At 49.7% G+C, this 18851-nt stretch overlaps 1 protein-coding gene across 1 annotated transcript in view; it reads right to left on the bottom strand.

Moving 5' to 3' along the window:
- Positions 1 to 863: 863 nt before the first annotated feature.
- The window catches only part of Atp6v1e1 (ATPase, H+ transporting, lysosomal 31kDa, V1 subunit E1), an 18741-nt gene continuing 753 nt past the window's right edge, over positions 864 to 18851 (bottom strand). Inside the window, exons 2-9 of the mRNA XM_005395971.2 lie at positions 14455 to 14520; positions 11718 to 11827; positions 10959 to 11025; positions 9055 to 9144; positions 7557 to 7625; positions 5942 to 6036; positions 3192 to 3279; positions 864 to 1307 (exon numbers count right to left, since the gene is read on the bottom strand). Of these exons, the coding sequence (XP_005396028.1) occupies positions 1245 to 1307; positions 3192 to 3279; positions 5942 to 6036; positions 7557 to 7625; positions 9055 to 9144; positions 10959 to 11025; positions 11718 to 11827; positions 14455 to 14520 (648 nt within the window). The 3' untranslated portion in view covers positions 864 to 1244. The remainder of the gene's footprint in view (positions 1308 to 3191; positions 3280 to 5941; positions 6037 to 7556; positions 7626 to 9054; positions 9145 to 10958; positions 11026 to 11717; positions 11828 to 14454; positions 14521 to 18851) is intronic.

Consider the following 18851-nt stretch of genomic DNA (forward strand, 5'->3'; position numbering starts at 1 on the left):
TGCATCTGGAGGACAGAGTTCTCCTCATGAGCCTCAATTCCACCTCCAGAGGCCACTACAGAGAAATGACGTCACACGAAGGACGTCAAGTCCCAAGGGAACAATACCTGTTCCAAGAGCTGGCACCTACATTAGTCCCCTCCAAACCCAAAACTAGTTCTCCAGGGAGCAGGCACTGCCGCGGTGGTCAGCCTCGGTGACCTCACTCACAAGGGGACGCCTGAGGCTCTGGCTCTCAGGATGGATGCAGGCCAGGCCGAGCTCTGCCGCCCACAGCTGTGAGACCCTGGGCAGCGCTCAGCTGCTGTCCGAGGCCAAAGGAGAATGGTGAGAGGAAGGAAGAAAGTCCTCTGCATGGTGATGACTTTGCCTAGCACAAGGCAACCTTCCCAAAAAACTTCGGTTTCTTTTTTACACTGCCTAAACTGATAAAACTATTCTCTCAGTAAAGCTGTACAACTCACAGGACTGGGGTGTAGCTTACCAGGCCTTGAGGGCTACCTCTAGTATCACACACACACACAAAAAAAAAACAGCTGTAAACTCTCTGGGAACAGAAAATTAACAACTGTGTGGAAAGGAAGGCCAGGCAGAACAACCTGGGGTGATGTCTGGGGAAATGGGAGGAAACCCTGAGGACATGAGATTGATGCTTTCCTCGGTAAGAACTTCTTCTTGCAACGGGGCCTTGCTATGTTGCCCAGACAGGCCCTGAGCTCTGGGCTCAAGTGGTTAGTGATCCTCCTGCCTCAGCCTCCTGAGCTGCTAAGACTGTAGGCACCTGTACCACTCCTGGCAGAACATCCACTCTACTCTCTCAAAGCACAAACCTGCAGTGACTTATGTAAGAAATTACAATTAAACCCACATAAACCTTGTGTTTTAATAAATAAAGAATCTTCATGGTTTAGCTTTTGAATCACATTTACAGATGAGGAACACGTCTAGGCCCAAACAGGTAACAGTACTGCTGGGAAGACAGCAGGCCCCACATGCAACGTACACCAAGAGGGTGGGATCAGCATGCAGGGCGCCCTGGAGACCAAAGAGTGCGGGGAGAAGCGGTGGGAGCCCTGCGCAGGGCTGCGGGACCCAGGGTCAGGGCGGGGCCTGCAAACTAAGGGAGCCCCTCCCGCTGCACAAGGGCGTCACTGGTAAATGCGAACAGTAGTAGAACAGCCGAGAGGAAGCCACAGAGACAATCTTGCTTCTTCTTCAGAGGACGCACTCCACTTCCCCAAGGCTTAGTCCAAAAACTTCCTATTCATGTTCGCACCGAACAAGGCTCCCCGCACCTCGGGCATCATCTGGGGAGAAAGAATTCAATGAAGCACCATCAGCAGGGAGCCCGTCGGGAGCCGCGCTTCCCGGCCACAGGCGGTGCTCGCTGCCTTCCGTCTCAAAGCTCAGCAAGCACAGCCCGCCCCGCCCCGCGCTGGGCAGATGCAGCGCCGCCGAAACCTCACTAAGCCCACGCTGCCTGCGAAAGTGAAAAAGACATCAGAAGTGCTGCCTCTGCCCTGCTGCCCTGCGGTGGAGGGAGGGGACACGCACTGTGAGGGCGTTTCCGCCTCGCAGCACCCCCGCCCCCCGCATTCTCCCCTCGCTGAGCGCCCGCTGCTGCGTCTCGGTGACTGCGCAGAGCACTCGGGACGGGACGCAAGCTTGTGCTCAAGCCCTCGTGGTGACGAACGAATCCTTAGGAGGGTTTCTTTTTGGAACTCAGAGCCTCGCGCTTGCTAGTCTAGCGCTGTGCCACCCAGCTACATCCCGGCTCCTCAGGAGGATTTAACCTCCAAGGTTTTTTTCTCCCCAGTCCTGGGGAGTTAAACCCAGGGCCTCCTGTAGCTCCTTTTTAAAAAATACTTTTTTGGAGACAAAGTCTCACCGAGTCCCTAACTGCCCAGGCTGGCTTGAACGTGGAAGGTGCGCACCACCGTGAGTGACCCTCAAACTTCTAAGGCCGTGCCCTGTCACGTGGCAGCCACCAGCGACACGCGACGACTGCCATCTGAAACGTGACCGCTGAGACAGGAAACCGCAGCCGGCTCTGAGCAGAGAACACAGGGCTTGGTACACAAGCAAGACTCCGTCACCCAGCTACACACCCAGCCCTGAAGGCGGGACTGATTGATTTCAGTACGGGGGCCGTGCGCGTGGCCACACAGCTCTAAGACTCAAACTGCCCGATGGCGACGTGCACTCGCTTTGGTCACGAGACGGGGCGCACGCCAACAGTGCTGTCAGGAAGCCGCCAGCAGCAGCAGACCACTGCTGCACGCAGACGCCAGCATTGGAAAACGGGCTGCTACCAGCTTCCTTCCTGGAGTTCACTGGTGCAACGTGGAAGGGTGTGGGGAGCGAGGGGCCTTCCAACGCTGCCCTCAAATGTTTCAGTTCCCGTCATTCCTCTTTAAAAATGAGCTATGTTTAGTATTTTACTTGATAATGTTATTACTGCATAATATAGAAAAACTTGCTGGACGTGGTACCACACGCCTATAATCCCAGCACTCGGGAGGCTGAGGCAGGAGGATTGCTGAAAGTTCGAGACCAACCCAGCTACAAAGTGAGCTCAAGGCCAGCCTGAACTGCATAGTGAGACCCTGTCTCAAAAAGACAAAAAAAAAAATAAATAAATAAAAGATAAAAGAAAAATGCTATCCATAAGCATTTAATATGTATCTTCATTATGCAGTCACAATCAACCTTTGCTTTATTCACGTATAGTGAATAGCACCTATATGGAAAAATACCCATCCGTAAGCACCAGAGATCACTTAAGCGGGTGCTCCAAATTCTAAGATGTCACCTATGAAATCAGAAAAGCGCAGAGGAGTTGTGTGTGTGACCAAGGTGGCCGTCTTTCCCTACAGAGTAAGCGCACTCTCCAGCCTCCAGGAGGCAGCCGGGCTGTCCCATGCTGTGTAGTGTTAAGCCCGCTCCCAGATTTTCCTCCAGCTCCCATGATGTCTGCCGGAGAAAAAATCATCAGAATCCCGGAGAAACCAGGCCGGGTTAGACTCCGACCTCTCCACGCAACTCAGCCCTGTAAATACCACTGCATGCCTCGCCCGTTCCTTCCCAGAAACCGTGGCGGCACAAACCCGAAATCCCGCGCAGGAATACGTGTCCTCGAGCCACCTCAAGGCGATCAGCCGCCTGCGTGACGAGACGCCCTCCCCACTCACCTGCTGGGCTATGAGATCCAGCCGGCTCTCCAGGGTGTTGGAAACTTTTATTTTACGATCCCCATTGTAGATCTCAACTCCGCCAGCTCTACAAAGAACAGAGAAAATAAGTTTAGAGTTGAGGAAGGCAAACACCTATCGTACCGACCCCCACCCCCGCCCCAGGAAGGCGATTTAGGTTCTCAGAGCCAGCAGCCTGAGCCGCTGACCTGAAATTAATTCAAACACCTCTAAGGGTTCAAGGTGTCAGTGGTGATAGCACAAGTTACTGCCCCTTCCATGTGACAGTGCTCCCCAACAGAACGGAAAGGGCAGATTTCCTCTCCCTCTGCAATCGGAGTCCACACGAAGCTGTGAAGCCCGAGGCTACTCACCAGGACCACCTCCCACCTGCCTCCCTCACTCGTCGCCCTGAGGCCTCCCCTAGGCACACCTCCCGCCGCCCTTGTCACTGCGCTCTGCAGTCTCCAGGCACTGGAGGCATAAAGTAAACACGTCAAACTGTTTCACAGGGAACCTCGGAGAAGGAAACCCACTTACTACAGCATGGTATCAGGTGTCTCGGAATAAGCGGGCCACCACTCAAACACTAGAAAAGGCTTTGCAACTGTTCTTTGGGAAAAAAATTCTTTTACTTTTTTGGTACTGGGTGCTGAACCCGAGGCATTCACACTGAAGTAGGTTCTCTACCCCTTTTATCTAATGCTGAGATAGGACCTGCCCAAGTCACTGAGTTACTCAGACTGGGCTCGGCCTTGCGATCCTCCTGCCCCAGCCTCCCAGAGTGGTTCTTTGGAAAATGTTCCGGACAAAGATCTTGTATTTTTTTCTTACTGCACATCCCCAGCCGCCCCCTTTCTTTGTTTCATCTGCTCATGGTTTTCCCACGCAGCCTGTATTCCTCATAAAGGCGCAGTGGCTCTTGCTGAAATTGTGCCTCTGCGAAGCTCTATGCGGCCCACGCTTCGGGTGTTAAGAAAGGAGCCCTGAGAGCACGCCGGCTGCGTCCTGCCCGTCTGCCACAGGGCTCCTGTCTGCCCGCCGAGTCTTCCTACACTGTGAGAGCTGCAGCATACAGACCACTTCCTAAGATAAGCAAACAGCTTATAGGGATTGAATAAAGTGGAGTGACAGCCCTGCAAAGATTTTTGTTTTTAAGTCAGGCTCTTGCTGCGTAGTTCAGGCTAGACTTGAACTCCGGCCTCAGCCTCCTGAGTGCTAGAATCGCAGGCGTGTGCCACCACGCCTGGCTCTGACGAGATTTAAATGTCACTTTGCACAGGATAAATATAAACCCTCATCAGTTTAAAAGGCTCTGGAAAAAGAAACCAGAAAGCACCGAACGTGGCCGTGAAACCAGAACTAGTCTCCGGGCAACAGGCAGCGAAGGACTCACAGCCCTCGTTTTTCTCCCTCCCTTGTGACAGACACCTGTTCCGCCCAGAAACGTCAGCACACGGGACGGCGGGGCTGGGCCTCAGCCCTCACAGGGGACGTGACGGTACATGGACACTAGGGTCACACCTGGCCCCAAGATGCAGATGAGGAGCGGGGCCTCTCGCTTGTTCTGCGGTGCTGGGGAGGAGGGGCGAGTTTCTGTAACGGAGCTCACCCACACGCACCAGCCCGGGTGCTGCCTTCGCTCAGAGGGGACAGTCAAGGCTCAGTGAGAGGCAGTCACGAGTCCAAGGTTACAGCTAGCAAGTGGCAGGACGGAGGATCAAAACCCAATCTGAGCTGTGAGGCCGGGGCTCAGTCCCTAGTGCATCAACAAAGGCCCCAACTCCGATGACGTTCTCAGACATAGATCTTGCAGACCTTAGTCCCACGCTCCCTACTGCAGTCCTAATGCATCGGGGACTCTGTCCCGCATGAAGGACTCCTTGGTGCGGCTGCCGGCCAGGCAGGCACGTGACACACACGTGACTTGGGGAGCGCGCTCAGCCCACGCTGGTCAGGAGCTCCTAGCCCTGCCCAAAGAAGCAAGGTCATGAGAGACACCAGTCCAGGGCTGTCCCTCCTCAGTCGGTACAATGCCTCTGTTATGCGACTCTCATTATTAGGATATGGAATGAATATCACGTTGTTTTTCTGGTTCTGCTTGGGTGCCGTGGCTCAAACCCAGGAGCTCACCAACACTAATCAAGGTACGTCCCCACCCAGCCCCTTGTTTCTGGTATCTCCTTAGGAGCAGGGATTACCCAGCATTGGTGGCTGAGGCAGGAGGATCTCCAAAAAACAAAAAATTAGTCAAGTGTAGTAACACACACCTGCAATTTCAGCACTCTGAGAGGCTGAGGCAGGAAGTCTGATCCCAGCGTGGGCAACTGAGTGAGATGATCTCATAAGGGGGGTGGGGGCGCTGGGGATACAGCTCAGTGAGAAGCCTCGGGTTCAACCCCTAGTACCACAAACAAAACAAACAAGTAGGATTATCTTCCTCAGCGTCCAACACAGAGGTCTGCACTGCCGCTGAGTTTCACCCCTCAGCTCAAAACACACTTTTTACAAGGTCCAGCCAGCACTCGGGAGGCTGAGGCAGGAGGATCACTGAAAGGCTAAGGCCGGTCTGGGCCTCATAGGGAGACCCTGTCTCAAAAAACAAAACAGCAACAATAAAAAACAAAGACGAGGGGCTGGGGATTTAGCTCAGCGGCAAAAGCGTCTGCCTGGCAAGCGCAAGGTCGTGAGTTCGGTTCCCGGTACCGGAGAAAAACCAAAAAAAAAACAAAGACGAGAACACTCCTTACATGTCCTCAGGCAGGTAGGCCTCCTGATCAATTTGAACATCAACATCTTTCTTGGTGGCAATTTTGTACATAGGGATCGCTTTTTGCACTGCAGCCTGGAAAACAAAAGAATGAAAGATTTGAAAGCAAACAAGAAACCAATTACACAAGCAAGGATAACCCTTCTAACCTTAGACTTATTCTTTTTTTTTGTCTTTTGAGACAGGGTCTTGCTATGCAGGTCAGCCTGGCCTTGAGCTCACTTTGTAGCTCAGGCTGGTCTTGAACTTGCAGGGATCCTTCTGCCTCAGCCTCCAAAGCTCTGGGATTATAGGTGTGCGCCACCACACCCGGCCTAACCTTAAATTTAAAAATAGATGCTCTGCAGGGGCTGGGGATTTAGCTCAGTAGCACAGCGCCCACCTGGCAAGCGCGAGGTCGTGAGTTCAATTCCCAGTACCAGAAAAAAAAAAAAGAAAATAGATGCTCTGGCCAGGCTGGTGGCACACACCGGTAATCCCAGCACTGGAGAGGCTGAGGCAGGATTGCCATGAGTTTGTGGCCAGCCAGGGCTACATAGCAAGACCCTCTCTCAAAAAATTTAAATCAGATAAAAAAAAATTTAAAAAGATGCTCTGCTAATGGGAAGGAAAACTGGTGCCACACTGAAGGGGGTAAACCGAGAGCCTGCATGCAGAGGGAAGAGAGGCGCGGGACTCCTGTGACACTCGGTGGGCCTGGCAGGTGCAGGTGTGGAGAGCAGGAGGGAGGAAGACGTCTTCCCCCGGCGCGGAGCACGAGGGCTGCGCGGGGAGACGTGACACGGAGAGCGTAGCTATGCGCTTTTTACATTATTTGCAATTTTCTGGGGGCGGGGGATGAACTATGTGCTGCACCCCAAACCAGTGCCGACCCCAAGTTCAGCGCTGACAGCTGCAGAAGAGAGGGTGATGGCACAAAAGGTGGCGCTACTTTGCACCCGTCAGAACGGCTGCTGTATGTCGCAGCCGGGTACCACGGGCTGCACCCGCAGTCCCAACCCCCGGGGAGGGTGAGGCAGGAGGACGGCTAAAGCCAGCGTTCCCGGACAGTGTGGACAACGTGGCACCAAAAAAACAGAACCCCATGGAACCAAAAAACAAGTGCTGGTGATGCTGTGCACTGTGTTCAAGTATTAAATGACACAACTGACTGGGAACCTGTATGATACTTTCTCAAAGAGTCACGCCAGAATCACCTACAGCCCAGCATGTCCAGAGGAGAGACTCAGACATGCACTTGCATTTCCACAAACACAGCCACAGCATCCCAAGAGCCAGGAGGTGAAAACGACCCACGCACCATCACTGGAGGAATGCATAAGCAAAACGTGGCACATGTAAGATGAGATCTTATTACCTTAAAAGGGAACGGGCCAGGCATGGTGGTACATCTGTAATCCCAGCATTCCCATAGGCTGAGGCAGGAGGATCCCAAGTTCTAGCCCAGCCTGTGCAACTTAACAACTTAATGAGTCAGTATCTCATTAAGTAAGTTTAGAAATAAGGGCTGAAGATGTAGATCAGTGGCAGTGCCCTGGGTTCAAGCCCCATTACTACAAAAAAAAATTCTTTTTTCCCTCTCCCAAGTTCTTTACCTTTACCAAAGGGAAATCTTGTTTCCTGCAGCGCACGATCATCCGGGGCTCCAAGAGCTGGTATAAACCCTGTAAGAAACAGTCAGGTGTCGTCAGGGGAAAATGCAAACTACACCCCTAATGTGCTTTCCCTGCCCGTGGAGAAACGGACCCCCACATGACAGAAGACAGGGCCCCCCATGACAGGCCAGGGCCTGATGCCATGGCCAGACAAACAGCCAGACGCCCTGCTGATCCAGCCCAGCACAGCCACCACACGCTTCGTCATGAGCACGAGGAAAATGAGGGCTCACACCCCAGCAGTGAACAACGCTATCTGAAGCAAGTGTTTTAATGGTAAAAATCAAACTAAGGAAGCTGAAAACTGCAAGTTGCAAGGAGACTTGAGCCTCAAGTTAGAAAGGAGCAGTAAGACCACGTCAGAGCAGCACGCCTAAAGTCTTGGTCTCATCCAGCCAGATGCCCCAAGCTGTTTCCCTTTGCTATCCTTCCTTGTAGCAGCCTTTTCTTCCCTTTTTTCTTTTGGTGGCACTAACCTACATCCCCAGCCTGCCCTCCCTCCTTCCCTTACTTATTTGTTTGGTTTTTTGAAACAGGGTCTTGCTATACAATTTAGGCTGTGTTATGGTTTGTGTCTGGGTGTCCCCCCAAAGCCTCATGCGGTCATGGGGCAGGCTTTTAGAGTTTGATTGATTATGGGTGTGAGAGCTACACCCGCCCAGGGGTGGATAGTTTGCATATGTAAGGGAGAGGAAGAGGCTGCTTGCGGCCACTCCTGGCTTTTGTGCTTGTTGCTTTGCTGTGTTCTGCCCCCGTGAGCTGTAGCCCTCTGCCATGTGCCACTCTGCCTTGTAACCTGCCAAGTATGGACTAAAACCTCCACAAACTGTAAGTGAAATAAACCCTTCCTTCCTTAATTTTGGGCGTCAGGTATTTTGTCTCAGCAACTCGAGAAAAGTAACCAAGACAGGCTGGCTTTGAACTCACTATGTAGTTCAAGCTGATCTCAGAAGTCATGGTGATCCTCCTGCTTCAGCCTCTTCAGTGCTGCGATTATAGGTGTGTGCCAACACATCTGACTAATTAATTTTTCTTTTGAGACAGGGTATTGCTAGGTCACCTGGGTCAGACTTGGCTCAAAGTTGTAATTCTCCTGCTTCAGCTTCCCAGGGCGTGGGCTGCTACACTTACACTTTAAACGAGGTAGAGTTAAGGAAAACAGCCAAGAGGAAGAAACAGATACAGAGCTGGTTTCCAACAGATCCTGAAATTTTCTTTTTTGGTTTCTTGAGACAGGGTCTCACTATGTAGTACAGGCTGGCCTGAAACTTGTGGTGATCCTCCTGCCTCAGCCTCCCAAGTGCTAGGTTTACAGGTGTGTGCCACCAGGCCTGCAGATCCTGTGATTTTCTTAGAATGACCACACATGGTAGATGTGGCTTATAAGAGTATATCAGGCATTGTCTCAAAACAAAAACAAAAAAGGGAGAGAGAGTACCTGGAGCACCAGTCCATCCAGCAGTACTTGGTACCTGGTTGTCTCTTTCACCACCTTGCTGAGTCTCTGCTTTGCTTCGGTTAGCAGGTCCTGCGGAGTGGAAAGGAACAGTGAGGTACACGTCGGGGTAGTTAGGGCAGCGTGCCATGAGAGGCCTCGCTTCAGGCACATGCTAAGGCAGGCGCTGTGCTCAGTCCCACAGGCGGCAGCTAAAACGCCCCCGGTGCTCCTGCTCAGAGCTCAGCCTGGCAGAGCACTATATGACAGCTCTGCGAGCACGCTGCTGCAACGGTCAGATGAGGCTGTGCCTTGCCTTTTGCCGTCCTGGGGACAGAATCCAGGGCCTTGTGCACGCTACACCTTGGCTCTACCACCGAGGTTTAGCTCCAGCCCCACTTGAGGACAGATCAAAGTAGCAACCATTTATCTCTGGGAGGCTAGATTTTGACACATGCCTCTTTAAAAAACAAAAAAAAAATTCATTCATTCATTCATTCACTGGTGCTGGGAATTGAATTCAGGACCTCAGGCTTGCAGGGAAAGCGCTTATGCCGCTGAGCTATATCCCTGGCCCTATTTTTTATTTTTTTATTTATTTATTTTTTTTTTGGTACCAGGAATCAAACTCACAACCTCACAGTTGCCAGGCAGGCGCTTATACCACTGAGCTAAATCCACAGCCGAAGGGAAACTAGATTGTGAATGATTTTATTTACGCTGGTTTGTACTTTCTTGTTTGTCTATAAGGAAAATTGACTTCTATAATGAAAAGACAGGCGCGGTGGTCCAGCATTCTGGGATCACAAGTCTGAGCCCAGAGTTCAGGCCAACCCAACCAGACACACAAGACCTCGTCTCAGAAAAATGAAAACCATAGAGCCATGCACAGCTGGTGAGATAATACCACCAGTGGGAAAAGAAAATCGCTATCATCTGATAACCTGTTTAGAGACGAAAAATGATTGCCCCATTTAGACTTTTTCCCCAATCCTAAGGATTGAACCCTGGGCCGCTGCAACTGAGCTATACCCAGTCCTTTTCCAATTTTTTTAAATTTTGAGGCAGGGGTCTCACTAAGTCCCTGAGTTCCCCTGGCTGGGCCTGAACTTGCGATCATCCAGCCTCAGCCTCCTGCGTGCTGGGATTACAGGTGCGCACCACCGTGGCCAGCTTCTGGGGGTCTACTTCTCACTGCCCCTGCTACTCCGTTACTCTGGCACGGGGGAAGTATGCGTCTCTCTGCACTCTCTGTGAACCCACTGACTTTTCCGGATGAACTACTAGTTCTGCACGGACAGTCTTATGTGCAGAAAATGGAAACCGGTTCTTCCTTCCCAGTGTTTATCTTCATTCTCATTTCAGAAGGACTCTCAGGCCTCCGCAGTAAGGAGCAGCAGTGGAAACGCAGGTACCTGCCAGGTTCCTGAATATAGCTCCAGCCCCTGAAGCCCTCCTCCAGGAAGTGCTGCGCTCCGTAGGCTTCCGGCCTCCTCCTCACGTGGCCGGGATGCTCCCCACACGTCTTCCTGGCTCTCGGCTCTCCTGGTCACACTGCGCCTGCACCCTCATACCGTGGCCCGGCCGGTGCACAGCTCAGAACAGAAGCTTCCACGGCTCTCTACCGCCCGCGGGCAGCTGCTCACAGCCCCCCGCCCCGCCCACCTTTCCACCTCGGGCACGCATGCGCCCACACCTCGGTGCTGCGGAGAGCCTCCTGCTCTGCAGGTCAGCAAAGTCCTTGAAGTCGGGGCCTACCTCTTCCTTATGTCTGCATCTACCACACAACACCTAGCAACAACCCGACAAGTGATTCACCGACTCCTTAATGTGGACAAGTGACTCCGCACAATGGGTGAATGAATAAACATTTTATCGCTTTGTAACTGACAGCTCTAGTTACTCACAGTGATGAGGTCATCTCTTGCTCGGAGGACTTTCAGCCTCGCCTGGTTCATCAAGTTGGACATCTGACTGCAAAAGTGAGGAGAAAATAGTATCAGCACACAGCACAGCAAACAGAAACTGGAGGAAGAAATATACAGCTCCCTCTGCCCATACAACGAGGACCTGATAAGCAACAAAGAGCTCTCTTTCCAAGGGAACCATACTGAGATACACACAGGTTTCTACCAACTTATTTTCAAAGATAAGGACAGCTAGGCATGGTGGCAAATGCCTATAATGTAATCCCTGAACTTGGGAGGCTGAGTCAGGAAGATCACCTCAAATTCAAGGCCAGACTGAACTACATAAGAGACCTTATCTCAAAAATAAAAACAAGGATAAGGACATATTTAATGAGTGCTTACCACCTGGCTAGGATCTGCACATTAGTTTTTTCAATTTACTCTTTCAACACTCATGTGAAGGTGGGGGATGTAGTTCAGGGGTAAAGTGCTTGTCTAGCATGAGCAAAGCTCGAGCACCACAAAAGGGAAGAGGCTTCCGCCTTCAAAAGGAAAGAAGGGTCAGACAAGAAGTAGATAGTCAGAACTGGACTCCAAAGTGCCTGCAGCCCTCTCGTCCAGAAGAGGGTGCTAGGCTTGGACCCAGGCCATCACCCTCACCCAGGAAGAGCAAGTCCCCCAGCACTCATCGGCAGCCTCAGCCCTGTGTACTTTTGAAAGCTCTCTCGCTTCCTGCTGTGGCCACGATCCACCTACATTTTCTTCTGCTGCTCAATCTGCTTTTCTTTCTTCTCATAGTATTCCATGATCTTCAGCCTTTGGGTTTGCACGAGGCGACCTTTCTCAATGTTGAACTCTTCTTCTGCCTACAAGGGAATGGATTAACATTAATTCATACATTAGATTTGGGCAAACAGTTTTTTTGCTTCTTTTATTTTTTTGAGGTAGGCTGGCCTTGAACTCACTATGTAACCCTCGCTGGCTTTGACCTCATGGAAATTCTCTTGCCCTGGTCTCTTGAGTCCTGGGATTACAGAAGTGCACTACCACATCCAGCAGTCTTATTTTCAGCAGCTAGTGAGAAGGGGCATTTGCTTATGACCACTTACTCCACATCTGAAACAGCAAAGTTATTGTGGTGCTCATCTTCAAACTGCTAGTTTATTTGAAAAGAGCAGTGCTTTTACTATAAACAGTGAAGCAGAAGAGTAAATATTTTAATCAGGGGTTACAGTACCCAAGTCAGAGGTGCTGGACTATGCCTGTAATCCCAGGATTCTGGGAGGCTGAGGCAGGAGGATTGCAAGTTCAAGCCCTGCCCAAACAAAACTAAAAACAAAAACAAAAAAAGGGGTGCTGACATAGCTCAGTGTGGAGAACCTGGACTCAATCTCCTGTACTGGCCCTCCTCAAAAAGGTACTGCCACCCAGCCCCAGAGGTATAAAGGTATAATCAGAAGATCCTGTTCATGAAAATAAAACTTATATAAATGACATAGTTTATACTTAATCTACTTTCTCATTCACGGGCTAATGAAAAGAACATAGAGTTTGGTTCATTGCCTATAAAATTTGCTCAGTAAATTCAGTCTTAATGACCCGTCTCGTAAAATGAGATGATTAAAAACAGTGTCCTTTCATTAGCTGAAAAAATATGACGGGTTAACGGTCCCTTTTAAGTTATAAATTACGCAAAATACATTATTAGTTTCATTTAGTGTGAGTTACTGAGCCAACACACTTAAAAAATGTTACCTTGGCAATATATTAGGGGTCTACGATTTTCAAGCATTAAGAAATTAGGATTATGGAAAATTTAGCCAAAGTTACTAACTCAGTTGTTTACGCTTGGCACAGGTACTTGTAACACTCTAAGGTAAATACCTTCTCCTAGCACTTTCGAGGCTGACGCAGGAGGCTTGCTCCAAGTCTGAGGCCAGCCTGGGCTACACAGTGAGCTCAAGGCCAGCCTGAACTACACAGGGAGACCCTGTCTCAAAACAGAAAGAAAAAAAGAAATTATGTTAATTGGTATAAACAATGTGCAATCAGAAATATCTATAAGTTAAAAATTTTAAAAACTTCTGCAATATCAGGGATTGAACCTGGAGTCTTCATACTAAACTACTGCTCAGTGTTTTCTTTATTTTTATTTTTTGAGAAAGACATGAGCCTCCTAAGTCCATAAGTTGGCCAGGCCAGGGTAGCGTTTATGCCCCTTCTGCCTCAGCCTCCCAGAGCGTTGAGATGCTGTTGTGTGCCGCCATGTCTGAAAAAAAAAGGGTCGTTTTTAATGATGGGGGGTGGTCTCACTAGGTTTTCCAGGGTGGTCTTGATCTCCCGGACCAAAGCATCTGCCTGCCCCCACCTCCTAAGTAGATGGGACTACACGTACATACAACTGTGTCTGGCTTACAACAAATTTAAATGATAGCCAGGCATGGTGGCATACTCTTATAATCCGAGCACTCAAGAGGACAAAGCAGGAGGTTCATCGCAAGTTTGAGTCCAGCCTGGGCCACACAGTGAATTCAAGGCCAGCCTGTACTACAAAGTGAGACCCAGTCTCAAAAAAATAAGGCCAGGCATGGTGTACACCTGTAATCCCAGTACTTGGGAGGCTGAGGCAGGAGGATTGCCATGAGTTCGAGGCCAGACTGGGCTACACGGTGAGTTCAAGACCAGCCTAAAGTGCACAGTGAAACTGTCCCAAAGAAAGAAAGAAAGAAAGAAAGGTTTACAACTCCCTACAATTCCAATAAATATTCCCCTTCTTTAAAAAAATAATAATAACTTTAAATGCTAAAAAAAAAAAAACTTTAAATGCTGCCAGGCATAGTGGTGGTACACCTGTAACACCAGCACTCTGGGAGGCTGAGGCAGGAGGAGGGCAATTTTGAGGTCAGCCTGGTTACCTTAGCAACTGTCTCTACATAAAAAATAAAAAAGGGCTGGGAATGTAGCTCAGTGCAAAGTCCGTGAGTCCAATCCCCAGTACTGGGGGGGAAAAAAAAGCCTGTAAATGCTGTCACTTTTGTGATATACAAGGGCTCTCATTTTATGCTGTATATACTTGCAAACTTCACTTTGTGCAGCACACTCTTGTTAGAAAAGCAAGACAAAAACAGAATACTACACCCTGCCCCAGCCAACTATTACAATAATCACAGATACTAAATGTCTGACTTTGGGATTCCATGAGCAAATGAACCCGTTTATTACTTTTCTACCCACCACATAAATTTCAGTACGCTTAATAGCAATCAGAACTTTTAATTTGCAGTGAGGATTGAACCCAGGGGCCCCTGCGTGCCAGGCAAGCGCTTAACCTCGGAGCCACATCTCAGCCCGTCAAATTTAGCATTACAGATGCAGACATCATCTTACGAGCTCTACATGATGTACTGTTAGACAGTTTAACCATGGCATTGGTTAGCAAAACAAAGCAGTACAAAGCTTCCGGAACTTCTTAAAACTAGAAAATAGAACTCACCTTTGCATCTATTTCTTCTGCTTTCTCATTGGCTTCTTGTTCAATGAAAGCCATCATGTGCTTAATCTGTTAAGAAAAATACTAGTTTTGAATCAAAAAGGGAAGAAAACGTAGTATCTATCTTTTTTGATTTATTCAGTGATTACCAGTTAAATACATATCATGTGCCAGTTGTTGAATACAAGGATAAATAAGATAGTTTCTGCCCTCAGGAAAACTTACAATTAGGAATATTTTCCAGCAAATGGGCAGGATGCCTTCTTTAGGTGTGTGTGGGGGTACCGGGAATTGAACTCAGGACCTTGTGCTTGCCAGGCAGGCGCCACACCGCTGAGCTACATCCCCAGCCCCAGATGCTGTATTTAACAGCACAGATACACAGCACCACCCAACCCTCCAGCAACTGGGCTGTTTCAGAGGATGCCACACACCTCCTCCCCTTCAGACTCCTTCAGCCACCACCGCCTCGCCCCTGTCTCTAACAAAACATGTCCAAAAGCCACCTACAAAGCGGGCTGGTGGCGCAGGCCCGGGGGAGGTGACGCAGAAGGACTGCAAGTTCGAGCCCAGCTGGGGTAACTCAGTGAGACCCTGTCCCAAAATAAAACTTTTGAAAGGGCCTGGGACGTACCTCAGCGCAGAAGATCCTGGGTTCAGCGTGCAGGGGAGGGGCGCCTCCGTTTACCGTCAGGTCTCCACACCTCCACCCGACCGAGTGCTCTCCCCAAGGTGACCGCAATCCCCTCGCCCTAGACCCCGCCCCTGTCTCAGACCCCGCCCCTGTCTCTGGATGTGACGCCGGCCTTCCTTTGGCTTCCAGGGTGCCCTCTCTTCTTCCTCTTCCAGTCTCCTTTGGGGCCACACCCTCCTTGTCCTGTTCCTCAGACAGCTTTCGGGGACAGTGCCGTTCCCACAGTGACCCACCTCACACTCCCCTTAGCTGCAGTCCCTCTCTACTCCACGCTGCGCTCAGTCCCAGCCTGGTCCTCGCAGCCAGTCACCAAGCCCGACTGAGTCTCTCTCCAGCACTTTACTTTTTAAATCTGCCCACAGCCGCCGCCCTCGCTGCTGCCATCACCTCTCAGTTAAATCACTGCAACAACGTCTAAATAGCTCCCTGCCGCCAGCCCGGCTCCTTAAAAAAGGCTGGCCTGGGCACAGTGGAGCACACCTGTAACTGCAGCACTTGGGGGCTGAGGCAGGAGGATCTCCTTGAGTTTGAGGCCAGCCTGGGTTATACAGTGAGTTCAAGGCTGGCCTGAATTACACAGCAAGACCCTGTCTCAGAAAACACACACGCAAAAAGCCAGCTTCTCACGTGTCCCTCCACTCCTCTTGAAGCACAGATCCTAGAAAGGGCATCACCCGATCCCTCTGCCTTTCCAGCTGCACACTCAACAAACCCGGCACTACTCACGGCTCCTCAAACGCTTCGTTCTTTCAGTCCCTAGAGCTCACCGTTCTTCCTTACCTCCAAGACTCCAAACCTCGCCACCTTCCTAACATCTCCAGCCTCAGCGTAACTACCACCTCCTTCGTGAAATCTCTCCTGAACGTCTCACCATGATCACCCGGGCCAGGCAGTCGGCACTTCCACCACCACAGTGACTCAACACTTTCCACAACCAAACTACCAGGCCGGGGACCTGGCAAATACTGTTTTGGCTCGCTGGCTACAACTGGAGAATAAAGCCCACTGCAGACTTCTAAAAGGACTTTGGCTGGGTGTGGTATGCACCCCTGTAATCTTGGCACTTGGGAGGCTGAGGCTGGAGGATCTCTGAGTTTGACGCCAACCTGGCCTACACAGTGAGTTCAGGGCCAGCCCTGTCTCAAAAACAAACAAAGAAAACAAAACAAAACAAAACAAAACAAAAATAGTCTGTAGAAAGAACAACCGGACCCGGGGCTGGGGCTCAGTGGCCCAGAATGTGTGCCTAGCACACACTAGGCCCGGGGTTCAATCCCAGCATGACTACCAAAAGGAAGCAGAAATACAGACAGTCGTTCTTTTAACAAGATTCTTAGCAGCCACACCACCCTTGTGGAGCTAACACACTTCGACAGTCAAAAGCTATTCCACAGATTATGCAACGCTTACAAAACCTCAAGTCTTGGAAAACGTGGGGTAACTGAGTCAGGTGCGACTAGGGAAAATCACTGATCTTGTTTAAAGATCAGCCCCACTTAGAGGGGGTGCATGTGGTCAGACAGAGGAGCGGTGTTTCCACTAGGAAGATAGCCCAGCGTCTGGAATTTCAAGGAAGTTTAACTAGGGCTGGGCTTGTGGCTCAGCGGCAGAGCACTGGCCTGGTCCGTGGGAGAGGGCCTGGGTGGTTAGTCGTTTAACCAAACACTCATCAAAGACGGTGTTTGTGAATGCCACAAAACACACGACCGGCCTCCAAAGGTGAACTCATTCTAACCTGCACCACCTGCCTCCACCCCTGCTGCTGGACTCCCCGCCACCAGATTTGACTTGATCAGCCCAGCCCAAAGCAAAAGGCACTCCGGTCACCAAGTCAGAGAAGGCTATTTACAGTCAACCAGGAGTTCCAGACCAGGAACTAGCCCAAGCCCTTCAGGACATTTAACTCCACTCCTTTAAAAAAAAATTACTTTTCTTTCTGCTAACCCAGTAAATTAAAAAAAAAAATTTTTTTTGGAGTCAGCTTCCTTCAAATCTTTGACAAAATAATGGGCTGGGGTGCAGCTCAGCGGAAGAGTGCTCATCTAGCAGGCACAAGGCCCTGGGTTTGATCCCCAGCACCACAAAAATCCCCCAAACAAACTCTGCCTCATGGCGTTTACTTGTGTGTGGTGGGGGACGGACAGTAAACAAGCTTTCCTCGTTCCTTCCACTTCACATAAAGTAAAAACGACTTCGATAGCCACACAGGGACAAACACTGCTTCACTCCTGCGCCGCAGCAGTCCTGCGAAAGCCTTACTCTTACCCTAACAGGCACAAAGACGAGAACACGAGGAAGGAGGGACTCAGCATGAGGACTGCTAAAGGCCAACCGGAGAGGCCGGGCGTGGTGGCGCACACCTGTGATCCCAGCACTCGGGAGACCGAGGCAGAAGCATCCCCAAGAATTCGAGGCCAACCTGGGCTATACAGTGAGTTCAAGCTAGCCTGATTTACAGGGCAAGCCGATCTAAAAAAAAAAAAATGTGGAAGGCACTGTACTTTGCCACTGTGCCAAGTTTAAGTTTTTCTTATGCTCAAAATCAGAAGCAATGGTAACTGCTCAAGGCGTCATTTTCTGTAAAGGTACTGGAGATTTCTTAAACGTCTCCATAGATGCTATTTTTGTCATCTATACTTGCCGTTATTTACACAAATCCAAAAGAGATGAACCTCCTCGCTTTTCTTAGTGCATATTAGGTTAATAAAATGAAATGACATTTTTTCAAAGGAATGGAAACAGTGAATGAAAAAAATTTTATTGCTCATCTAAGATTCATAAACCAGTGCGCTTTAGTCAGAGAATTTTCCTAGTACTTGGAAAAAAGCAGTTAGTTCTCTAACCCTTGCAGATATAATACTGCAGCCTTAAACTTTCTTCTCTGGGAAAACTACTGGCAATATGACTAGTAAATGCAACGACTGTGCTTTCAGGATGTCAATTAGCAAGACAAGTGGAAACCGCTATTTCTCTGGTTATATATGTATAAATAATCTACAGATCTATACCACCCCCCAGAGGCTTTCTGCCATATATATACATATATACATATACATATATATATATATATATTTTTTTTTGAGACAGGATCTCACTATGCAGTTCAGGCTGGCCTTGTGCTTATTTTGTAGCCCAGGCTGGTCTTGAACTTCCCACGATCCTCCTGCCTCAGCTTCCCGAGTGCTGGGATTACAGGCGTGCACAACCATGCCTGGCTACATTCCTCTTTTTGAGAGAGGAAGTCTAGCTTTTTGGATCAGGCTGGTTGTGAACTCCTAGATTCAAGAGATCCTCCTGCCCAGCTGCCTCCTGCCCAGCTAGGATTACAGGCGCACTGTCAGGTTCCTAATGCCCACAAACTTGAAGGGATGACACATATTCAAACACTGAACAAGTTAACCCAGGACTGATTATACACTTTCAAAACCGATGTAATTTCACGGCTTGCATAACAATTTTTTTCCATACTCCCTGACTCACTTAATTTGTGCCAAACACTGGTGTAAGCTTGGGCTTACAAATGTAAAAAGGGGTTCTGCATTAGACAAATATTAACCTACAAAGTTGATTCATTAGCTTCAATATGATAGAGGAGACTCTCCCAAGATGAAGATTCACAGTTCACAAAATGAATGACCTCAGAACAACATCGGAAGCTGCGCTCTAACCTCAGTATAGTTTCTTCCCCTTTTTTTTTTTTTTTTTT

Source organism: Chinchilla lanigera, unplaced genomic scaffold (genome assembly GCF_000276665.1).
Source record: "Chinchilla lanigera isolate Chin_1 unplaced genomic scaffold, ChiLan1.0 scaffold00053, whole genome shotgun sequence".
Classification (NCBI taxonomy): Eukaryota; Metazoa; Chordata; class Mammalia; order Rodentia; family Chinchillidae; genus Chinchilla; species Chinchilla lanigera.